Source organism: Prionailurus viverrinus, chromosome C1 (assembly GCF_022837055.1).
Source record: "Prionailurus viverrinus isolate Anna chromosome C1, UM_Priviv_1.0, whole genome shotgun sequence".
NCBI lineage: Eukaryota > Metazoa > Chordata > Mammalia > Carnivora > Felidae > Prionailurus > Prionailurus viverrinus.
The window spans coordinates 152237831-152263734 of NC_062568.1; the positions used below are offsets into that span (position 1 = coordinate 152237831).

Sequence of the window (25904 nt, forward strand, 5' to 3'; positions counted from 1 at the left end):
TGTTTGTGCTGCTGGTCTGGGGGCCACACCTTGAGTAGCAAGGGTCCAGTTCACATGCATTAGGATAGAAGAGGATCCTGAAACCCAGGTCCTTGGGTTTCCTAAGGAAGGGACTTGTCCATGCCACACAGCTGATCAGTATGAGAGCAACTCTCTGTTTTACATTACGGCAGCTCAGGAAGTGATGAGATACCATGGGCTTTGCAGTGAGAGTGATCGAGGCTCAGTCTTGGCCCTGCTGTTTACTAGGTGCAAAGCCTTGGCAGACTATTTATTCTTTCTGTATTCCAGTTTTCTCATTTGTGGAATACAGACAGATAGTGCCTACCTTGTAGAAGAGTTGTGATAAGTCAGTGATATGATTGACGAAGAAAAAAGGCACAGTAGTGTCTGGCAGGTAGTAAGTAATCAAAACACATAATGTGTCTTCTCTTCTCCCTTTTTTTGGCCATGTTAATATTGCCATCAAGGAACAAGGCCTTATCTCGAGGGTGTGGGCTGTGCTGGTATCCAGTGATAAGTAGGGGCGGGGGCAGTTAACACTGGCTGGCAAATAGGTGCTTGGTTGGGCCAAAAAATGAAGATTTCTTTCTTCCTGCCTTCCTTCCTTTTTTTTTTTTTTTTTCTGATTCTTTGGAAGAGGATTCAGGAAGGTAAACATATATCCACTAATGAATTTTTTGTACTTCTTTGCAATTGAGCCCTTTCAAACATCTGCTCATTAATAGAAAATACTCAGCTAACATCACAAATATTAATGGTAGAGATTTTTCTTTCTACTCTGGTGAATACAAGACTTCTCTTTTGTCTGGGTCCACAATTTTTTTGTTTGTTTTAGCTGCTTACCTACATACCAAGAAAAACTCAATCTCATAGTTGCCAAGGAGATAATGAGAAACAATAACTTGTGAAATGTCTTCTTTAACAATAAACTTTGTTTCCAATACTAGTAAGGAAAAGGAAGGATGTTGCTAGTTTTGCATTATAGGAGGGTTAGAATTAGTCCACATGGAAGGTGCTGAAAGTGAAAAGAAGAAAAAACGTCTGGGAGGAATTAAACCTGTTACATGGTGCACAGCCATTGTAAGAGCTGCTTCAGAAATCCATTTAGAAATCATTGCTCTTGTATCTGAATCATTACAGACACACCAGCATCACCCACTTCTTATTACTGCAAACATAGCAACAGTTGCCATGCTAGCAAGAGATTCGCAGCACAAACACTGGAGTCAGGAGGGGGCAGGGCGGGGCCAGCGCTGGAGTCACGGCTGGCGAACAGCGTTCAGTGCTGCCTGTACAGATTTAATTAGGCCGGTTGTTCTCTTTGGTCCCTGTGCTGTGGCCTGTCAGACATTTCAGTAGAGCAGAAGCAGTCTCAAAAGCAGCATTTTTTGGACCAAGTCTTACTTTCGGTCTTAAACAAATGTCCCCGCCAAAGGCAGGATGTATGCTTTGGTGTACCCAAGAGTGGGTCTGGGCCCTCGTTTTGGTTATGAATGGAGAAAGGGCCAGGGTTTCTCTTCATTTCCAGGAATAATTAAAAAAAAAAACTCATAAAACGCTCATCATTAGAAAGTTGGGCTATTCGTTGTCCCAATATGTCATTTCATCTAATTGAAAACTGAGAAATCTGTCACCATTTATTTAGCAGTTTGCCTCTGGCGAATCTTTGCAGGTTCCCTTCTCGTGGCTGGGAATTAGTTAATTAGTATTACAAAACACGAAGAGGGAAATGCACTCAGGCTCGCCCTTTGGGTTACCAGGGAGCCCATTTTAGGTTGCTAACTGGCAGTGCTGGAGGACAGAAAAGAACATGAAAATACAGCATCAGAACAGCCACGGCGAGAGCTGCGTCTCATTCTCTCTCAAGTGCGTGTTGTAACCTAGATATGTCACTCGCTTGCTCTTTTCATGTAAATCTTTTATGCCTGACCATACATTCAGGTCCTTAAGACTCATAAAAAGGTGCCAATTCTACACACATAGGGCGCTTCTCATATTTTCACTTTTATTAATTTCCCGTTTTTCATCACTTCCTCTTCTGAACAGTGTTTTGTTTGGTGTTCTTTTACATTTTTCATAGAAAAGCGTTGTTTCCACCCTAGGGTGGTTTTAAAAGTCAAGGAACGGGAGGAAAGGGCTGACATTTTTTCACAGGCTCCTAACTTTAAGGCTGAATGCCTTTGTTCAGTGTGAAATCTCCAAGCCTCTCTCTCAGTACAGCAGTCAGACAGGCTGGAGGCCCCACGTGTGGTTTGTCAACTGATTGCTAGGTGGCGCTAGAGAGCAAGGCAAGTAGGCAAGAGCCACTGATACGATTGATTGCTCTAGGTTCACATCAGCTGAAAGGAAGTTCTTACACAGAGCTCTATCACATTGCAGCACAGACGATTTCCAGTTCTGATGATTTGTAGGAGAGCAGTAGCATAAAATGCAGAGGGCATGAACAATCAATTTATAGTTTTCTTTCCACTTTTTTTGTGTGTATGTGTACACATGGGAATCGTTTGCTTATTTCACTGTAGTGCTTTCTGGGTAGGGCACCTAGGGCTGTGGTAAAGAGGTTTGTAAATATAAACAGCTGTGCTTGTTGTTTGGCCCTTCGAGGAAATAGTTTTAACTTCCCGTAGAAGCCCTCTCCACTTTCTTCCTCTTTCTTTAATCTTCCCTCCTTATTAGATGACATTTGGGGACATAATGAGGAGGTATACAGAGTACTTTCACACCCTCGTATCAACGTGAATAGCCGTATATTTTCTCTCTCGACCCCATACCCTGTGGCATTAAGAAATTTTCTGCTTTTGTTAATTAGAAAAACTTATGGGCACCTTAAAAAGATCTGAGCTTAAAAAGAAAGAGATAAAAGGCAACTGACAGGCATTATGGCACTTGCTTAGATTCTAGCTGCTCTCTTTGGCTTTTATATTTTTTCAGTGTGGACCCTTAATGAGCTTGATAACTGACCTTCAGCAAGTGGATGTCACAAAAATTACACATCCTGTGGCTGATAACTATCCTGAGAAAAAAAGTTTTCTTGTCCCTAGATGAGGCAAGCAACATCTTCCTGTCCTCATACAAACAATGTGAGCAAGGCCCATAGAACTGGCCAAGACAACTCTTTCTACAAACTTAGAAGACATTGCTGAAGTGAGAGGTAGATACTGCTCTGAGGCTCTGATACACACTGAGGTCTTTTGTAAATTCTTTGATGCCATGCATTTTTTTAACGTTTATTTATTTTTGAGAGAGGGAGAGAGGGGGCAGGGGAAGGGCAGAGAGAGAGGGAGACAGAGGATCTGCAGCAGGCTCTGCGCTGACAGCAGAGAGCCCAACGCAGGGCTTGAACTCACCAACCGCGAGATCACGACCTGGGCCGAAGTTGGACACTTAACCAACTGAGCCACCCAGGTGGCTAAACCAACAATCTTTAATAAGAGTTCTGAAATCAAAGATGATATCTTTCTATTATTCCTTACATTTATAAATCTTAAAATTATTCCAATTTAGGATTGGCTAGAGGATTGTGTTTATGAGTGAGAAAGTGTGGTGTTTCATTTCCAGGTTATGAAACTCTTGAAACCCTCATTGTTAGATAGGCTATTTGTTGCCCCAAAATGTCAGCTAAAAGATTCCTTAAAAAAATTACAGTGAATGCAACTGACTGCTGTACTAGAGAATATATAATGAAGAAATGAAAAAAAAAGGTCTAGTTTTGCAATGTATATAATGCAATAAAGGAATCACAGTAAAGTGGAGTTATCCTCAAAACTGGCCCCATGGTGTCTAGAAGGAAAGAGTTTGTCTTTTTTAATGTTCTGATTGGTTTTTGTGCCTTTGAAATGTGGCCAAGGAGTCAGGCTTGTTTTTAGAAACATGATTAAAGAAAATAGAGAGGGCAGGGTTAGGCCATGGCATGCTGGTGGATGAGGCAGCAGATGTGGACTTTGCTGTGTTCATGTTAGGCTATATCAGTGCAGACAGCTGATTATAAAGGTCTGTTATGAGCAGGCATAGGCCAAGGTAAAGTGGCTAGTATCAGAGGTAGTGGGAGTGAGAAGGGACAATTTCCCTCCATCACACGTTGTACTGGCTGTGTAGACTCAGAGTGCTCTATGTTCCATTAGAGCTGGCAGAACTTTAGAGGTAGGTAGCTTGCTGCTGCTGACTCTGAAAGCTCAAATGAGAGGATACAAGCTTCTGCTTCTTACGGATGGTTCAGACATGTTGGTCAGGCTTAGTATCCAGAGATAGCATGGTGTAATGGAAACCCGACCAGCAGGCCCAGGTTCAGCAATTAACTACCATTTTCCCACTATCTAGTTTCATACTAATTCCGTAAACCATTTGAGTCTCAGGTTGTTTTACCCAAAAAATGGAAACCATGAGGCCTATTTATAAGACTGTTGTGAGGATTAAATGGCGTTAATGTTTGTGAAGACCTATCATGATCATTCATTCATTCATTCATTCTACAAAGGGGTATTTAGCACCTACCATATGCCAGACACTGTTCTAAGTATTGGAGAGACAGCATCAAAAAGAAGAGAAGTTCATGCTCTCATGATATTTACAGTTAATGTAGATACCAATGAAAAAGTAAGTGACTGGCCAAAATTTTCCAGGTCAATGTAAGGGTTACGAAGATACCGATTCCTGTTGATCTAAAGCTTGAATTTTGTTGAACCACATGGGGGGAAAACATAGCCTGGGCTCAAGCAAGGTGGGAGATCAAATAAGAAACACTGGTATAAAGCTAAAATCCTCAAAGGACAACCCCAGGGTGAATCAGAAAAAATAAAACCCACCCTGCATAAAGAGAGCAGAGGATATGTGTCCTATTTCATCTTTGGCTCCGGATAAAATGAAAAAAAAAATTAAAAATGGAACATTTACCTTAAGAAGTCCCATCCACGGTCCACAAAGACCCAAGTTTTAAATAGAAATAGTACTACATGTGTTTTATGTAAAACTGTAAGTTGAAGTTTTAAAGTGGTTCTGTGGGGTTAGTGTACCTATATGATTAGCAAGAAGAAACACAAAGCATCTGTGATGTCGTGTACACCAAATAAGTGCCAAAAAAATTTCCAGAGATAAAGTTCCAAGGAAGATGAGCTCACAGTAGAAACACAAAGGTCTAAATATGTGATGAAACCAGGAGTAAGAATTAGCAAAAACAACAAACTACTACAGAATTAGACTATAAAGATGGTAGAGATTAGAGATGGGAAATATCAGACATTCTGATATAGAGTATAAAGTAAATGTGTTTGAAGAAAGAAAATAATCAATTAAAAGAATGTAGATGAAACATGAGACTTTCAAAATTGTCACACACACACACACAATTTCTAGATATGGAGTAGAAATTAGAAATCAATTGAAATAGAAGTGCAATGAATAGAACAACATGTTAGATCCAGTTACCGAGAGACTATGTGAACTGGAAGATAGATTTGAAGAAATTACCAGAAGGCATCAAAGAAAAAGTAAATGGTGGGAAATATATGTAAAGAGGTTGGGGAATGTGGAAAATAGAGTGAGAATATCTAAAAAACTTCTAGAGTTGCAGAAAGTTAAAATGAAGATAGGGTACAAAAATAGTAGAAGAGACAGTGGTGAGGAATTATCCAGAATGTATAAAAAGATGTCAGTTCTCAGATTCTGGACACCCAACAAATTCAAAGCAAGATAAATAAATTAAATCTATTACTATACACAACATAGTTAAACTGTAGGATACCAAAGACACAGAGAAGTTCTAACAGCAGTTGTAAAGGATAGATTGAAAATAAAAGAAAGAATTAGATCCACAGATGAAAGTTTACCAGCAGCAAGGAAAGTTAGAAACATGTTGAATGCATCTTGAAGGTATAGGGGAAGAGTAATTAAACACCTCAAATCCCATATTCACTAAAGTATCTTTCAAGAAAGAGGGAAAATAAAGGTGTTTTCATATGATCACTTCATGACTTCTAACAGAGTCATGTTAAAGGAATTTTTAAAGATGTATTTGAGGAAAAGGAAAATGATGTAGGAGGAAGATGTGAAATGTAAGCACAATTAATAATGAAACAGTAAATATGGGTAAGTCAAAATGAACCATAGTTGGATAAAACAATAAAATAATACCTAAGATGTAGAATTAAAAAAAAAAATCATGAAGGGGGCACCTGGGTGTCTCAGTCGGTTAGGCATCCAACTTGGGCTCAGGTCATGATCTCGCAGTTCATGAGTTTGAGTCCCACATTGGGCTCTATGCTAACAGCTCAGAACCTGGAGCCTGCTTTGGAATCTGTGCCTCCCTCTCTCTCTGCCCCTCCCCCACTCACCCTCATCTCTTCTGTCTCTCAATAAATAAATAAATATTAAAAATTTTTTTTTTAATTTTAAAAAATCATGATGAAATGAAAACAATGGACATAAATATAAGATAATTCAGGAGGGAATGATTTGCAACTAAAATGCTCTAAAACCTTTTGTTTGGGAGATCTTTTATTTTAATAACATATATTAAATTTATAGAACTTGTTGAGTATGTTAAAGTTCTAGGGTGCCTGCCCACCAAGAATCGAAAAACAGAGTGCATATTCAAAGAATCCAAAGAAAAACAAACAAACAAACAAACAAAAACAGGATAGGGTGAGAAAAAAGAAAAACTAGAGAGAATAAAATAATATGTTAGCAATGAATTCCAATTATTTCAGCAATCAATGAATGTAACAATCAATATGACAAAAAGTATAAAGAATCTTACAGAGAAGATTATAAAATCTAACCACAAGATCTTAAAGAGCATTTAAATAAATGCAAAAATGCACCAAGTTCATGGGAAGGGAGACCCAATATCATAAAGATGTCAGATCTTCCAATATTGATCTACAGTTTTAAAATGTCTATAATCTTGGGTGCCTGGCTGGCCCAGTCAGAAAAGCATGAGATTCTTGATCTCAGGGTTGTGAGTTTGAGCTCCATGTTGGGTGTAGAGATTACTAAAAGAAAATAAATAAACTTGAAAAAAATATAAGCAAAATCTTATTTTTTTGTGTGTGGAAAATGCAAGCTGATTATAAAATTTATATGGAAGAGTAAAAATCCAAGAATAATCAAGAATAGCCAAGATGAGACATGCCCTACCAGATATCGAGACTTTAAAAATGTTACTGTAATTAAAATTGTAAATTGTTGACATAGGGATAAACAAATATTCCAATAGGACAGAATATAAAAGCTGAAAAGAGATCTACCTAAATGTAGATCCTTGATGAATAAAAGAACTACTATTACAGATCAGTTGGGGAAGGGATGCTTATTTTTTTCTTCTTTTTAGGAAAGAAGGAAAGAAAGCTTATAATCATTATTTCATGTTTGTTCATCCTGTTCTCTTTATACCTGGACAACATCTCCATCTTCAGTGAGACCTCTCCTAAATACCTTAACTCATAGCAATCTCTCTCTTTTACAAACACACTGGGAATGAATGGATCAGTCACTTCTCTCCTCACAGAGTTCAGGTACCTCCATTCTATTCTTTTGTTCATTAAAAAATGTGGGTAGACATTTAATACTCTAATGGTGACAGAGTGGTATAGAAAGAGGTCTGAATGATTTGGCGGTTCATTATTTTTGGATAAGAACATATCTGAACTTGATAGGAATGTAGGGGCCAAAAACTCTGAATGGTAGAGTTTTACTCACTTAAAATGCAGAAATACAAAGCATGGCATTCATAGCCCAACTAATGATTCCTCTAATTTATTATAAATAAACATATTTAGTATTCACCATCCACAGTTAAATTATAAAAGAGATATTATAGGCATCTGAATAAAAACAAAAGAGAAGACAATTTTTGTCCTAGAAGTGTTTATGGGTTAATGGAGAATAAAAAAATAATTATGAGACAAAATCATGTAAGTGCATGAAGTGGCACAAAATTCTGTGACCCATAGTAAGGCATGGGTGGTGATGGGGTAGCCCCAGAAAAGCCTCCCTTATGATCTAGTGATTAAGCTGATTGAGATATTACTGATGGCTTATTAATACTTTGACAAGATTGGGGGGTGTCAAGGTTAAAAAATATAGGGTATGGGGATAGGTTAACAATAGGTTCAACACAGGGTATGTATGGGACATAGTAGAACTCCTAGTTTGTCTAACAGTGTGCATTACTGGGGGTGTTATTGCTATTTTATACAGGATAATTTTTTTAAGTTTATTTATTTTGAGAGAGAGAGAATCCCAAGCAGGCTCTATGCTGTCAATGTAGGGCCTGATGCAGGGCTTGATCCCACAAACCACAAGATTCTCGCCTGAGCTGAAACCAAGAGTGAGACACTTAACCAACTGAGTCACCCAGGTACCCCTGTACAGAATAATTCTTTATTTTGTGGAATTGTCCAAAACATTGTAGGAAGTTCAATACTCTGGCCTTAGCCAAACTAAACACTGGTTGCACCTCCTTTAGTCACTGGGACTACCAAAAAGTGCCTCACACAGATCCCAAACTCCTAGCATGCATTTGAGAAGAGAAGTGACCGTATCACTCTCTGCCTAGAACCATTGGAACATATGATACTCAGCAGGAGGTGTAACTGGAAAACGTACCATTGATCATTTTGGATTCCGGGATGACATAATTTCACTTAATTTTAGAGGTAATGGAGAATTATTGGTGGTTTCAAAGTAGAGTAATGATGTAACAGGAGTTCTACAGAAGGAAAGGTCATGCTGGCAGTAGAGCGTTAAGTGGATCAAGGCCAGAAGAAAGCCGGAAGGGGAGAGAAGTTAAAGACAAAGGAAGCAGAATGGTCATGTGAGACATAAGGACTGGGGGGTTAACTGTGTGTGTGTCTGTGTGTGTGTGAGAGTTGGAGCTGAGGGTTAATATGACATCACAAGAAAACTCATGAAGACGAGAGAAGCAAGGTAGGAGGAGCTGAAAGTGCTCATGAGCACAGTGTTGAGATTGCTGATTGTGGTGAGCTGGTGAGGGAAATAAATTGGGGATGAAATGGGGATGAAGAAAAGAATGAAAGAGCACATTCGAAGAGCCTGAGGGAAGGTTCAATACAAAGATTCATGTAGGAGAGGTGGTAGATTAAAAAGAAAGTGTTGACCTTTGCTGATAAGAAGGAGACACTATTGCTTGTTCTTGATAAACATTCTGCTCCATAACAGCAAATGGCCACACTCTTCTCACCGCTTTCCTTTTTTTTTTTTTTTCATTCCTCCCAGGAACATCAGTTTCAGGGTGCTATCATCTTACACAATTGCTGCATTCCGGAAAAACTATGTGTAAATTAAAATTTTATAACTTATATTCAACTTTTATAAGTCAAATTGCATTCCAAGTGCACTCGGCAAGCTTTCTATTTAAAGGAACCTTTTGATGGACCCTTTCGTAATGTGAAAAATTAATTCCAAATGTATCTGTTTTACAGTTGCAGTCCCTGGATCTCTGGTTTTCTTCTCCTGGACAGCTAACTAGGTCGTGGCGTTCTATTCTCAGAGCCCAGCCCCACACAAACACTAATTGGTTTTCGCATCTGAAAGGTTGTGTATCACTTTGTCATTTCTAAATTTACATGATGTAATCCATGTACAAGATGGGAGAGATTTCATACCCAGTGGGAGGAGCAAGTGCCACATGCTTAGTTTTCCAAATATATCTAGAGACACAAAATATTTTAAAAGAGGCAGTACTTCAGAAGCGCCTTCCTCAATCTCAGATTTCAGCAATTTGTGGTTTCAGTAGGAACTGGCAAATCCCTATAACCTGTGGAAAAAATATCTATTTTTCACCTTGACATTTATTTTAGGAAGAACAACAATAATCATTAAAAACAAATATGCAAAGGAACAACAACCAAAGCCATCACCAAATCATGCATCATAAAAGTATAGGCTATGAACTTCATAACCAAAAACTGAAAAATAAATGCACCATTTTAAAGGCACTGTTGAGGGCTGTGAGACCCAGAATTGGAAGCATACATTAGTTAGGACTACACCATTCTCTTAAAAGCATGATGCCAGGCTAAAAATTCCACCTGTGTGATTCTAACGAGTTAGGATGCCTCTTAGATCAGCAGTCACTAGCACACTGCAAGGATTTCTGGGAGAGGCCACACAGGTAGTCAACCTTCAAAACGATATCTTTTGGTTACAGCTGCTGGGTCACCTCTGCTCTCATTTGCCTCTCCTTGTTTATCCCCTTGGTTGTATCCCCTTCCCCTGGAGTGACTGACAGGTTAGCACTGTAGCATTCTCTTCTAGCGTGCTTCTCATACTCAGAGATATATATTAGAATCATCTGGGAGATGTTACAAGCTTCTGACGTCTGGGTGCCACCCCCATGTATTTTGGTTTAATTAGTCCTGGGCATTGGTACTTGTAAAAGTTCCCCGGGTGATTCTAACGTGCAGCCAGAGTGGAGAGCCACTGTCTTGCAGGCTGTTAAACTCGTGGCCCTGCTGGGCTTACTCCATCAGTTCCTGTATCCTCAGGCTCTTTGACTTTAAGAACCTATTGATCTCTGGTCTCACTTGCTCTGTCTTTCATATATAAAAGCTGAAAAGGCAGGCTTAGGAGAAGTAGCTGAATTCTTTCCCTGACCGACTTCCAGAAGAAACTGGAAGAAGTCCAACAAATATGAGTATTGGCAAAATATATCAAGCTTCTGAAAAGTGCCAACTCCTGTGCCAGAGAAATTCAGTAAGCATAGAAGAGATTTAGGTGAGAATTCTAGCTCTGCCTCCATAAACTCAGGAGAGTGACTTATCCTTTCTAAGCCTCAGTTTCCTCATCTGTAAAATTGGAATACCTACTTCCTAAGGTTTACTTAGATGACAACTCAGTGTCTAAAATAGCATCCAGCATGCAGCATGCACTCAATAGTGATAGGTATATAAATGGAAAGCACAGAGAAATTAAAGCTTTTTCATTGATTATGTTTAAAATTAATAACAATTATAATTTGTTGAGCCAATGTATCCAAATCTTTATCTATGAAACAAATATTTACTATGTATCGACTTTATGCCATCCATACTGCTGGATACTAGGGGTAGAGTTATGAATAAAACAGACATGATTCCTATCTTAGTGAATCTGACAGCTTAGCTAAATGCTTCACCTATTTCTGTAGTTGATTTCAAGCAGTCCAGAGACTGAACTTGCTGGAGGGATAGTACAGCTAACACACTAACATTCAATGCACCCTCACAGCAAATACTCAGGATGTACTACATTGTTAAGAGAAACCTGAACCAAGTAGAGAGACAAAGACTTAGCAGAATTCTGCAACAGTTGTGAAGGGCCAGAAAGGTAGAAGAAATCTTATGAGACTATCAAAAGGAACATCTCAAAAAACCTGATGGGTTTTTCCCACCCCATTTGAGCAGTTTTATTAGCAGTGGTATATTTCTCGGGGTTCTTGAAGGCCAGAGAAGTTGTATTCCCTCCACCCCCAACTCACCCGATTGGGAGCACACCTGTGCCTCCCGTGCTGTGTAGCTGTCTCTGTATTGTAAATTGTGTGACTTACCTACATTCCTGGAACTTGTATTTTTTGCTTGGGTCTACTGGCATCTTTTAATCAATCACTCACTCCTGTGACAATACTGCCTCTCTCAATAACAATCCTAACAGCTGGTGTTATTATCTCTATTTTATGTATAAGACTTAAGAAACGTGCCTAAGGTCATTGGGCTGGTAAATAGCAAAGCTGAGAGTGAACCTTAGTCTGTATGACTCCACAACTTATCCTCTTAACCTTTGCCTCAGAGTAGACATACTTCAGGTGACTGTGCTTTGGAAATATCAAAATCTGACCATTCAGAGAATTCATTTTAAAACCACAAGTAAAGAGTAGGAAGACCAAATGGAACTAGAAGACAATGCTGCGACTGAGCCTAATCTAATCTTGGCCTACGGGCCCTTTATGAAATTATATAAGAGACCGGAATCTAATAAAGAATTGTGCCCAGTTTGCCTGGTTATCAATCAACCTGCTGATACTTAATTTTATGACATTCTGTAGATTAAAGGCTTCATGATTCAGATTCCCATCTCTTCATAGCTGTAGCTGCCACTCTTTTGTTAGACGTAGAATATAATAACTACAGCTAAAAAAGCAACATGAGCAATTTGTGTATGGTATAAGATCCTTGATAACTCCAGATAATCCTTCTCCATCTTCAGGGTAAAATTTCTTACTCTGATGATGGAGAGTGTGAGTGAGTGTGTAGGCATTTATATGTGTGCCTGAGTATACATGTAGAGCAGCTCATGTGTAAATGCTCAGGAGCTCATGCAGAAGAACAGATATTTTAAGCCATTTTTTTTCAGATTTCCATAGCTTGCAGTATATATGCAGTAGGGTATCCATTCAGCTTATAAGTAAATGCCTTTTCTGTTTCCCATCCAGAACAGGGGTTCCCGGCAGCCATGCTTATATTAATGAAATATGACCCCACTGCCACTCCAATCATGTTGCTTATACCAGCAGGGGCCATTTGATCCAAAAAAGGCCAATCACATTCTCTCTCTCATGGCAGACTCCATTTATTCTTAATTCATTATGGTTTCTGTATCTATGCCTTTTGTCATGTGACTTTTCAGTTCTTTCTATTAGAGGCTGTGTATATATATTTTCTCTTCCTATTGGATGTTGGACTCAGCTAAGTGACTTGCCCCTAGAGTTGGCCCATAGGATGCCATAGGATGCAACTTGAACATAGGCTTTAAATGAGCATGTGAAGCTGGGTCTGTCTTCTTGAATTCCTAGCCTTTGTCCATGAGAACACGTCTTAGGTAGCTGCTGGTCTGAGGACAGAGAAAGACATGTGGAATAGCCCTGGATAAAATCTGTGCTCAGAGTCAAGCCCACCAATAAGCAGTTCACAGGCACATGAGCAAGAAATAAAAGCTTATGATCAAATATTGTTGAATTTTGGTATGCATTTTATAAAGAATTATTATGGCACTACATAACTAATATATCTCTTCTTGAAGCTTTACAATTAAGCTGAGAGACAAAAAGATCTCCTATTGAGAGGAACAGGGGCATGTAAATGGCAGAGCTTGCTATGGAAGAATGTTGAACTTTTTTTCCCTCTTTTTCTGACTTGCTCCTTTAGTTAAGTTTCTCTCTCTCTCTCTCTCTCTCTCTCTCTCTCTGTCTTTTAAGGTAAAGTTCATATAAATGCAATTAACCATGTTAAGGTAAAAAATTTGGTAACATTTAGTGCATTCACAGTGTTTTACAATGACCTCTATCTAGTTCCAAAATATTTTCATCACCCCAAAACAAAAGTACTGTACTCATTAAGCCTTTATTCCTAATTTCCCATCCCCACCCCAGCCTCTGGGAACTACCAATCTGATCTTTTCTTTTTTTTATAATGGGTTTACATATTACCTATTATGGATTGAGTTGTGTCACCCTCCCACCTAATTCTTATGTTGAAGCACTAACCCCTTATGTGAGGATACTGGAGATGGGGCCTTTAAGGAGGTGATTAAGTTTAAATGAGGTCAGAAGAGTGATGTCCTGATCCTACAGGACTGGTGCCCTTATAAAAAGGTGAAAATTGCAGAGCTCTCTTTGCCATGTGAGAGCACAGTGAGAAGAAGGCCATCTGTGAGCAAGGAAGATGAGCATCTGTAATTCCCACTGGAGTCTGACCATGTTGGCACCCTAATCTCAGACTTTCAGTCTCCCCTGGTGAAAAAGTAAATTTCTCTTATTTAAACCATCCAGTCTGTGGTATCTTGTTATGGCAGCCTGAATTGACTCACACACTTATTCTGAATATTCATATAAATAGGATCATATAACATGTGGTCTTTGTGCTTGGTGTCTTTCCAATGAAGGCAAGTTTTCAAGGTTCATCCATGTTGTAGCATGACTGAAGAACATCTTATTGTGTGCGTACCACATTTTGTTTATCTGCTCATCTGTTAATGGATATTTGGATTGTTTCCACCTTTTGGCTATTGTGAATAGGACTGCTCTAAACATTTGAGTACAAGTATTTGTTGGAGTACTTGTTTTCAATTCTTTAGGGTATATACCTAGGAGTGGAATTGCTGGGTCATAGAGTAATCCTCAGTGTGCTGAACCTTTGGTGCTCAGATCCTAAAGCTGTTTCTTGGTTGCCACACAAGGAATTCTTCCTTGCATTCCATAAGATAACCACAAAATACTTTCAATAAATTCCCTTTGTTGCTGTAGCTACACAATTCTTACTTAAGCTAGAGTTAACTGCTGTTACTTGAAACTTAGAATTACTAAACTAACAAATAACAGAATTCCTCTTTTTTGGTCCCATAATATTAATATAATATTATAAGAAAAATGGGCTAAATCCTCTTACTTCAAAGTTTGGCATGGGGTGGTAAACCCCCCATTGATACTAACCACATCAGATAACTATCTTGATGAGATTCTGGAATTCATCTGGACTGTGAGATTGTTGCTTAGATTGCTACTCACCTTTGGGACCAGGCAGCATAGGACCTTGCATTTAGAGCATATTCCAACTCAAAACGACTTCGTAAAGCTGCCACATGGCTCCGGCCAGGCCCTCCACGGCTCACCAGGCAGTCAGAAGAAGAGGAAGGTGACAGAGACCCACTGCTGTTACTTGATGCGGGAGACATCAGCTGAGTGAAGAAGGGGTAGTTTCAATCCTTTAATAAAACCAACAGGCTTAGGGCAAAGAATAGAATATAGATTTATTTTAGCTTTCTATTCTAGGATTTCTCATTTTTAATTTCTATTCATCTCAGCTTGCTTCTGGCTTTTCCTATCGGCCTCTGATGGCAACACATGGCTCACTTAATTTACTTTTTTGACCCAGTTCTATGCTGAGAGCTGGCCCTTTAAACTTACACTCATCTTTCAGAAAACATGGTAGGCTCAAATCAGATTCATAAAATAGATATTTAAAAGGTGATTATTTAACGGCTAAAAGATTACATTTTTCACCATGGTGATAAGATTCATGGCAGAGTTCCTTTAAGTTGTAGCTTAAAATTATCCCCTTTATATGAAATTATTTCCTTTACATAAAATGAATTTATACACTTTTCCAAGAATACATCCATTTTATAAAATGAAGGATGCTTTAATGTCTGGCAAGCATGAGGACTAAAGAGAGTCTTTGGGAGAGAATTTTTAAAAATAGTTACAAATAGTTAAATGTAGCTGGAAAATAGAAGAGTATTGAGGGAAGAAAATGAGAAGGAGTAGAGAAAAAATAGGAGAGTAGTTTTCTTGAATTTCTGACGACCTTGCTGTTTATGCACTTTACCTAACCCAACTGAGAACATTAGTGCTTTGACATTATAATTTCCTAAGACATGTAGACTGTAGGTTTGGGTTTAAAAATATAATATATGTAAATTCTAGGCTCTTCACAGTAGCCAAGGCATTTCTAAGTAAAGCTCTGAGAATCATGTGATGTCAGTGTTGAAATGAACCTTCAAACTCTTCAATGATTGAATCTTTTCCGTGCCTCTTTTCCAAGTTAGCTATGTAAGCTGATGGGGAGCTTCCAGTGATGGGGAATTCACTGCCTCCAGATCTGTTCATTTATCTTAGGACAGATCTGACAATTAGAAAGAAAGTTCTTTCTCATTAAAACAAAACAAAACAAAACAAAAACCTTAATTACCCTTCATTTCTATCTGTTGGCCCATAGAGAACAAGGCCAATCCCTTTGCATGTGATCATTTTTCAGATGTTTAAAAAACAGCTCTTGGACTCATCCTGATTTTCTCTTCTCTGGGACAAACACCCCTGGTTCCTCTAATTGGTTCTTACATACATAACTTCAATCCATTCATCATTCTGATATCTCTCCCCTAAAATTTGTGTTCCAGTTATAATTATCCTTTTAAAAGGACAAAACTGGGTACTATTTTGTTTGGCTATCTCAGAAGAGAGAGGAATAATCCCATCCTTATTCTGTAGCAAGACAGCTACTTCACATTCTAACTCCCACAGAGTTTGTTATCCATTGACATTCACGATGCTCCTAAACCATATCTCCACCATTTGATATTCTTACTGTTGTTTCTTTGACCCTGGTGTGTGATGTTATACTGATTCTTGTTAGACATGTCCCATCATTTTATCTTCTGAGATATGGAATTCCACAAACCAAGCCCCTGAAAGCTGATTTGGGTCCATTATTTAGTACAACCCAGTCCAGCAAGTTCTCTTGCATATAGTTATTCATCTTCTCTATGAGGGGAGATTGTGCTAAGAGGCTTGGTCAGTATAAGAAGACAAACTAGTTTAGGAAGTCCTACCATTGTCTCTTGTTTCTGGAATCCACTCTTTCATCTAATTGGATATATTCCCCAGACTTGGATATCTCTTTCATCTAATTGGCTATATCCCCAGCAGTTTTGCCCTGGGAAACTCAAAGGTTCCGAGTGAGGGGACACTTGGAACTCAAGCCTTAAAAGTGTCTTTCAACATTCAAGGCCTCTGGCAGATTCTCTTGTTGGTAGGGGCTGCTGAAGCCCCACCAAATATATATGTTTCAGGACCGAAGAGAAAGGAATGCAAGTTTAATGTCCAGAGACTGAAGCTACTTCCTACATACAAGGCTTCTTTTTTAGAAGTTCTGGTAAAGAGTTATGAGACAGAGCCATTCACTCCAGGCTGTAAGTGAAGACCTGGAACCCTTTCCTGATAAACTGGGTTCTAATGACACTAAGTTGAGATTTTTTTTTTTTTTTTTTTAGGGAAAAAAAGTGGGATGGTTCCACTTTGGAATTTCACTGTGCAATCTCGGGTTGATGCTGTTTCCCCTGTTTTGGCCCTTCCCTTCATATGCATATGTATATATGAGCCTATATGTGTGATATCCACCCCTCTCTCTTGCAGCATTCATTTGCCTTGGGAATATATTATTATTTTTGAATTAGTGCTCATGTTTTAGCTTCCTTACTTATTTTCAAATCCTATCTTCTGACCAGGTGTATAGAAAATTAAGGCAATTAGAGAGAAAATTAAAGCAAACAGCTCCTTGATATTAAGGGAAGAAAATTCCATTAGCCTGATTACCAACATATATCACTTTATGCAACATATGTGTGGTATAAAAGCAATGCATCCCAATTAATTTATGCACTAATTTTAGTGATAATTTTCCCTTTCTTATTGAGCATAAATACACAGTGGCTTAAAATTTAATTTATGTTTCACTGTATATAGGAGCTTTTGTATAGAAAAAAGTTGATTTAAACAATTAACTTCTAACGTATTGCATGCACTTGCAAGCAAGCAGGGGAGGAGGACAGGGAGAGGGAGAGAGAATCCCAAGCAGGCTCTATTGATCTCACAAACCATGAGATCAGGACATAAGCTGCATCAAGAGTCAGATGCTTAAGGGACTGAGCCCCCCAGGGGTCACTACTGTATTTTCAAGTTTTTACATATTAATTTTAAAGCTGGGCATACCTGTGTCCATTTGCCTGACTGATTATTTGTTGGAAAGGCCTACATTCATGCTGGATTTGTTTTTATCCCTATAGATTCAGTTAGTCCACCCTAGAAACTTAATGAACAGGTTAAAAGTATGAATGAAGTTATAGACCTCCATACCTACTATCTTTCTAGAAGCACCATCTTACTTATTCCCCAACACCCTTGGATACTCAAGACTTTTTTTATGGACATATTTCAGAAGCTAAAGTTCTTACCTCAATGTTGCAGAGACACTCTTCTAACTTGGTAACAACTTCAGAAAATTCGGGTCTTCCCTGTAAATAAAGAAAAGACTTTTTTTCCCCCAAAGAATAAAAGGGAGGCAACTCTCTTTGGATTTTAAAATTGGGTATTTGCATTTGTAAAGAATGAGATTAACAATAAAGTATATTTTTATTTAAAATACACTTGTATTGAAGTGTTAATTGAATGTTCATTTGCTGTTCAGGGAGGGATGTTGAGTCTCCTTCTGATAAGAGTTTTAAGTCAGAATTTGCAACTACATTCAGATAATGAAATAGTGGAAAAGCTTTAATTAGCTTTGCATGCTTTTAAATGGCAGGTTTTTCTCTTCAAAATGAAAGAATAAAAGTGAATACTAAAAACTGTTAACTATCTCAGTGCCTTATAATATACTGTACAATGTGTCTGTAGGAAAAGAACGACTAAAGCAAATTTTATAATTAGCTTCATTTTTGAAAAATGCCACCTCAGATTCAAAGCTAAGATCAATAGAAACCTCGTGACTATATCCTATTTTAGGGTTAAGATAAGCTTTTTATATTAAAAAAACCTACCCTTAAAGACATTGTTCGTTATGAACTTCTGTGTCAGATGAGTCTGCTTAAACAAACATTTACTGTATTCTGATCATATTCCAAACTTTGTTCTAGTTGCTAGGGATACAAAAATGATTATGGATCTATGAAAAAAATTCTGGGAATTTTAGAAAGTATTGTTCTCTTTGGAAGAAATTATATGCCTCCTTTTGTCAGATCCTAAGGACTATACAACCTATCATTTCTCCTTTATGTAACTTTTACTGCCAGGAGGTGGATAGCCCAATTTAACATTCAGGTGCAGTAACCGGCTAATTTAGATTCTTAGTAGAACAATTTCTCCCTTAATATCTAGCCCTCCCCTGAGGACACTACTTCCCCTAGAGCCCACTCAAGTGGAAACTGTTTTATCTTGCATATTCCTGGTACTTTCTGGTTGGTGGGGGAGGTGATGGGGTGAGTAGAGTTCTGGGTCTTCCTTACTGTTCCTGCAACTTCCGAATGGTTTCTCCTCTAAAAACCACCGGTTCATCAAGCTCTCCCACCAGTCATTCTCCCCCATTCTTTGAAGGCTTTAGTGTTTGGCTTCCTGCCATGCTAACACTACTTAGTGCTTTTAATATCCATGTAGCTCATCATCACAATAGTCTGACCTCTGGGTTCCTTTGTCTCCTCTTCTGCCTTGATCTTACACCCCACCTTCCTGGTAGGTAGTCACATAGCTCCCTAGATAGACCCTGTTACTAACAAGGTCTGCAACCCTTCAGTGTCTCCAATCTGTCAATTTCCATCAGATCACTATCTTGGCTCTATATCTCCTTTCTTTCTAGCTTACTTCTTCTGAAACCCTGACTCCAACAATCTTTAACTACACAAACCATCTTACCACTTTAAGAAACCAACTTTTTATTGTGAACATTTTCAAATATACCCTAAAGTATGAGAAAACAATTCAATAAACCTTCATGTATCTATCACTCAGCCTTAAAAAAAACATGTTTTTGATAATATTTTCTATGTACATACATACGTCCATATCTATCTATCTACCTACTTTTCATCTAATCTCCCCTATTTTTTGTTCATCTTACCACCTTTTCACTGTCATTTACTCACCTTGTTTCTTCCTGTGTTTAGCTTAGATTTCACTGGCAATCATAATCACTCTCTTCCATACTACCTCAACTCCCTTGCCTTATCATGCCTTTTATACAGTATTGGGAAAAATCCCAATCTTGACTGAATCCATCCTGACTGGACTTACTTCAAAATCATGTCCCTCTAGGGAAGCCTGGGTGGCTCAGTTGGTTAAGTGTCCAACTTCAGCTCAGGTCATAATCTCATGGTTTGTGAGTTCAAGCCCCACGTCAGGTTCTCTGCTGTCACTGCAGAGCCTGCTTCAAATCCCATCACCCCCCGCTTCTCTCTCTGCCCCTCACCCACACAGGTGTGCACTCTCTCTCTCTCTCTCTTTTTCTTTCTCAACAATAAAAAAAAAATCATTTCACTCTAACCTCAAGTGCACCCTCAGTACTCCCTTGGGAGATTACACATTTTTAGTCCACTCACTCTTCCACACTCCAGACCTGTCTTGTACCTTCTCCTCTTTCCTCAAATGTCTAATTCCCACTACTACATTGACCACTCACCAATGCCTAAATTCACATAATTTGCCTTCAGTCCCCCTTTTATGGATGAATTTTGCCTGATTCTATCTGAGGCCAATTCTTATCCCTGCCTATCTTCAAGGGTATTGCTCTAACAATAATTTTCCCTTCTACTTTTCTTGCATCACCAATGTTTCTTTTATTTAATCCCAACATACTATTAATTCTTCCATCTTAAAAACAAATAAGCAACAGAATAAAACTCTTGACTACACTTCTTCCTCAAGCTAGTACTCCATTTTCTCTATTCGCCAAAATTGCTCAAAAGAATTGCCTAAATTCACAGTCTTTTACTTTATTCCTTCCATGTGATCTCCACCCAAATCACGTTTTCTCCTGTAACACTTTGCTAACCCTGCTCTTGTTTAGGATACAAAGACCTGTCTCCACATTGCTAAATTCAAAGGTTAAGTTTCAAAGCTCAGCCTATTTGGCACTGCATTAAATACAGGTAATCATTCATTTATGCCTGAAACATTCTTTAATAGGATTTAAGGGCACTACTTCTCACTATTTTTCTCTTCTCTCACTTGCTCTTTCTCAGTCTCCTCTGTTAATTTTGCTTTTCTTCTTTATCTTTAAATTCTGGATTGCACCAGGACTCAGGCTTTGGGTCTCTTCTCATCTATCTTTAGAGTTAATTTGTTGAGGGTTTAATTCTGTCTCATGGTTTTAAAAAACAACTCCCAAATATCTATATCTAGCCCAGTACACTCCCTAGGCTAAATTCACATATGCAATTTCTTATATTTATAGTCTTCCCTGCTTCAGTAAATGGCAACACCATCCTTTCACTTACAGAGGCCAAAAACCATAGACTAATCTCTAATTTCTTTCTTTGTCATACTCTTGCTCCTAATCTACCAGGAAATCACATTCATTCTGCTTTCAAAGGGTATCCAGAAACTGAATGGTCAGATAGCATTTATAGCAGATGGACCCTCCCCCAGACAGCTGTAAACTCTGGACTAAATATAAAAGACAGCTACCTGAAGGCAGAAGAGAGGGAACAAAAGCTGGTAGATTCTGGAGGGGAGTCAATTAGAAAAAAGGAAAGGCATGTAGTAAGTTTTCCGCTTTAAAAATTTTTTTACAACACCTACCCTAAGGGCAGACCTCATCTACGTCTTAGGGAACAATTAAAATTCTTATGAAAGCCTGCAGGCTTGGTTGCTTAAACGACCAGAAGATAAAATTCAGGGCAATCAAAGTTTTTTAGCTATGGTTTTATAACAAGTTATCACAAATTTAGTTGGTTTAAAACGATACCCATTTATTATCTTACAGTTTCCATGGGTTAGGAATTGAGTGCAAAATAACTGGGTCCTTTGCTCAGGGTCTCACCAGACTAAAATCAAGGTGTCAGCTAGCACTGTGATTCTCATCTGAGGCTCAAGACCTCTTCTAAGATCACTGGTTATTGAAGAAATAATTTCAGGGGCTCCTGGGTGGCTCAGTTGGTTGGGCGTCTGACTTCAGTTCAGGTCATGATCTCATGGTTCACAAGTACGAGCCCCGTGTCAGACTCTGCGCTGACAGCTCAGAGCCTGGAGCCTGCTTTGGATTCTGTGTCTCCCTCTCTCTATGCCCCTCCCCTGCTCATGCTTTTCTCTCTCTGTCTCTCAAAGATAAATACATGTTAATTTTTTTTTTTTTTTTTTAAGAATTCATTTCCTTGTGGTTGTATGACTCAGGTTGCTGTTTTCTTGCCAATAGTAATTCAGGGATGACTCAGATTCTGGAGAATGCAGTTTCTTGCCACATGGTCCCTATTAAGTCGTTCACAACATGGCCATTTGTTTTCTTCCTGGCCAGCAAGGACATGTTTCTCTTCTTCCTCTGTGACAACTGGAGAAACATTCTCTGCTCTTAAAGGGTTCATCTGATTAGATCAGGCCTACCTAGGATGCTTTTCCTTTTGCCATATGAAGAAACATAATTATAGGAGTAATATTTCATCATATTCATGAGTTCTGCCCATATTTAAGGGGAGGGGATTATCCTTGGCACGTATACCAGGGGGCAGGGATCTTGGTGGCCATCCTAGAATCCTGCTAGAAAATGAGGGGAGATTCTGGAAGAAAAGAGTCTGAGAAAGGGAGCCCCAGGATCTGCATATAAACTCTGTTTAAATCTCTGGCTGACCTCTGGACCACATATGCATGGGGTTGACTAAGCAGCTCAGGTAGGCTTAAAAAAATGAACTGACATTAGGTCTTTTGCCTAATGTAGGACATTGTTACTATTTTCTCAGACTAGAATTATCTAACTCTTATTCTCTGCCTGTAGAAATCCTCTGCCCTCTTCAAGGCCCAACTCACAAGATACATCCTTCGTTAAGTGTTCAAGTGATTCCAAACATTAATTTTGCAACTTTGTTTAGATTTACTTCATTCTTCCTTGTGTTATAACTAGGTATTTATGTGTTTATGTCACTAACTAGAAAGTGCTTTGAGAATAAGCCATGCCTTATTTATTCCTGATTACCTCACATGTTCCATTGTACAGGATAGCTTGTCTGAGCTCAAATTTGTTACATTAAATTGCATCATAATGAAAAATTATCCATAATCTACCTCTATTTTTCATCTAAACCATCATCATCTCTTTCTTGTAGTTTTATAGTTGCCTTGTAACTACTTTTGCTGCTTTTGTTCTTTGCCTGTCAAAAGTATTCTCAACATGATAACCAACCTACAGCTAACATAATACTCAATGGTGAAAAACTCAATGCTTTTCCTCTCAGATCAGAGATAAGACAAGAATGCCACTCTTGCCACTTTTATTCAACCTAGTATTTATTGGGAGTCCTAGCTAGAGTAATTAGGCAAGAAAAAGAAATAAAAGGTATCCAAATTGGAAAGGAAGAAGTAAAACTGTCACTATTTATAGATGGCATGATATTACATGTAGATGGCATGACAGAAAACCCTTGAGACTCCACCAAAAAACTGTTAGAACTGATAAGAAAATCCAGTGACGTTGCAAGATACAAAACCAAATGTACAAAAGTCTGTTACATTTCTATACACTAGTGATGGACTGTCAGAAAGCGAAATTAAGAAAACAAAACCATTTTTACTTATGTTGAAAAGAATAAGACCCTTAGGAATAAATTTGACTAAGGAGGTGAAAGATCTGTACACTGAAAACTATAAGATGTTGATGAAAGAGATTGAAAAATACACAAATAAATGGAAAGATATTCTGTGCTCATGGATTGGACAAATTCATATTGTTAATATGTCCATACTACCTAAAGCAATCTATGGATTCAGTGCAATCCTTACCAAAATTCCAAAGGCGTATTTCCATGAAAATGGAACAAATGATCCTAAAATTTGTATGAAACCACAAAACACTCCAAATAGCCAACACAATCTTGAAAAAGGACAAAACTGGAGGCCTCATGCTGCCTGATTTCAAACTATATTACAAAGCTAGAGTAACCAACACAGTAGCCAAAATAATCATTTAAAAATGTACTACAGGGGCGCCTGGGTGGCGCAGTCGGTTAAGCGTCCGACTTCAGCCAGGTCACGATCTCGCGGTCCAGAGTTCGAGCCCCGCATCAGGCTCTGGGCTGATGGCTCAGAGCTTGGAGCCTGTTTCCGATTCTGTGTCTCCCTCTCTCTCTGCCCCTCCCCCGTTCATGCTCTGTCTCTCTCTGTCCCAAAAATAAATAAACGTTGGAAAAATAAAAATAAAAATGTACTACAGATCAACTAATATCACTCATAAAAGACTCCAATTACACTCATCTGATCTGGATAAAAACCTAAACCCTTACATTCATCTGTAAGGCACACATAGCCTGACCTTCCCTTCCCTTCCTACTGTGTTCTTGGTCACGCTAACCTCCTCAGGCCAAGCACACCGGGCTCCCATTGATTTTTGCTTTCAGTATTCTCTCTATTCTCTCTGCCAGAACTGACCAGTGCCTTCACCTCCTCCAGGTCTTTGTTCAAACGCTACTTTATCAGAGTTTTCCCTTGTTCACCATATTTAGAACCCCCAAGCCAGTGCTATCTGCTCCCTTTTTTTGCTTGATTTATTTCATAGCTCTTATTACCAGATGACTTAATACCCATTTTCATATTTCTTTATTTGTCGTTTATATCTCTTATGGAATGTCTGCCCCATGAGGGCAGGGATTTACTGTTGTCACTACATTATTCCCACTGATGTTAGCAGTGTCCAGACTACAGAAGGCATTCAATATATATTGTTGAACGAATGACAGAATTAATGATTTTATGTTTTATTTACATTTTATTTAATTCACAAACTATGTTATCATATAGAGAGTTTTTTATTATAAAATGTGTTTCATATTCTCCCCCTCCCCAAATCAGTCAGAGAATACATTATAAATAAATAGGCTTTGGGGAATATTATATCCAAATTATGTTAACATTTCATTGGAGGGCTGAAAGAGCATAAAAATAATGGTAGAATTTGACATTTATTAAATAGGGCATTCTATTGAATTTTTACAATATGCTCTATAATGTAAACATTTGTTATTATTTCTATTTCAAACATGAAAAGGCATAAAAGAAAAAAGAAGTAATTTACCTAAGATACTATCATCAGTAAAGAGCAGAACTGAATTCAAAGCTAGGTAGAGCTTGTGATTTTAATGCTCCTCCAGACTCCCTTTCTAAGTATGGCATCTATATCTGTACAGAATAATTTGCTTGTACTTATGTAAGATTCAGTGCCTGAGATTAACTTCTGCACACTAGAAAGAACACTTAACAGAGAGTTAAAAGATGGTGAGGTTAAATACTGAAGGGCTATGTGACTTTAGATAGTTGATTAACCATTCCAAACTTCAGTTTTTCAGCCTCAAATTGAGTTGCAGAGTTAAAAGAATTAAATAAGATAATGTATAAGCAAAAAAAAAAAAATTACGAAGTAATTTAATTCTTAAGTAATCTGTACTAATGTGTGTGCCGTGGATATGAGGTCTCTAAATTTATGGCCAAATGCTTTAAAAGTTTGGTTTAAATTATACACAAATTAAGAATTCTAGCTATTTATCTGGCATCTTGTGAGAACCCAAGGTGCTCATTAAATAGCAAAAATCACCCAAATGGCTCCTGAGCTGACTATACTGAAAGCACGGATAATAAATACCAACATCATGATGTGCCTGCTCTCTCCTTTCAGGTGGATGGCTCATACTCTTCGCCATGATGCTGCAGGTGGTGGCGGCCTGCCCTGCGTCATGTGTGGTGTGCGCCAAAGATGTGACCCTCTGTCACCAGCTCACCTATATAGTAGGTAATAAAACCAATAACTCTTAAAAGAAAGTGTTAAGTGTATCTGGCAAATCCATTGCCATGGCTTTCATTACACTGAGTGCTCTCTGGGCCCAGCCTGAAAGAGGTAAATTTTTAAAGAGCAAGCTTTTCACAGTGACTGAAGACTGATACTATTATTTTATTTTTCCTATTCCTGGTGGTCTCAACCAAAGCTATGTTAAGACCTGCAGAGGCAACTGAAATATTCTGCTATTACAAAAGAATACTACCATTTCATGCAGCTACATACTTTTTTCTAAGAAAAGAAAAAAAAAGCAAGCCACTTTAATTATATTTTTGTCCACACTTTGTGCATATGTGAACCCTACCGCTGGCTGGAAAAAAATATCAATGAATCAGAAACCTGAACTACAATTGCTCAACATTAGTAAGATTAAGTGATGTACCAGAAAAACAGATTATTATCAAAGTGCATCTAATTTTGAAAGTCTAGTCTTTTTTTATTGGTGGTAAATGAGCTGTAGAAATGCTAACAAGATACACTGCCTGTATTCATTACATATTGCTTGCTTAAGTCAACAATTTAATAAGACACCTTATTAACAAATTTGAGGAGAATGTGATTTACATTCTGATATCCAAGACAAGATAAACAAGCTATAAGTTCTTCCAATGGAAAAAT

The 25904-nt window shown here is 38.3% G+C and overlaps 2 protein-coding genes across 2 annotated transcripts in view; one reads left to right on the forward strand and one right to left on the reverse strand.

The window, feature by feature from the left end:
* TNNI3K (TNNI3 interacting kinase) overlaps window positions 1-25904 on the reverse strand; it is a 310813-nt gene that overhangs the window by 39031 nt on the left and 245878 nt on the right. The window contains exons 24-25 of the mRNA XM_047872978.1: window positions 17722-17781; window positions 14498-14667 (exon numbers count right to left, since the gene is read on the reverse strand). Coding sequence (XP_047728934.1) covers window positions 14498-14667; window positions 17722-17781 — 230 coding nt within the window. The remainder of the gene's footprint in view (window positions 1-14497; window positions 14668-17721; window positions 17782-25904) is intronic.
* Window positions 5605-25904, forward strand: part of LRRC53 (leucine rich repeat containing 53) — a 34003-nt gene continuing 13703 nt past the window's right edge. The window contains exons 1-3 of the mRNA XM_047872977.1: window positions 5605-5615; window positions 22011-22137; window positions 25128-25241. Of these exons, the coding sequence (XP_047728933.1) occupies window positions 25151-25241 (91 nt within the window). The 5' untranslated portion in view covers window positions 5605-5615; window positions 22011-22137; window positions 25128-25150. The remainder of the gene's footprint in view (window positions 5616-22010; window positions 22138-25127; window positions 25242-25904) is intronic.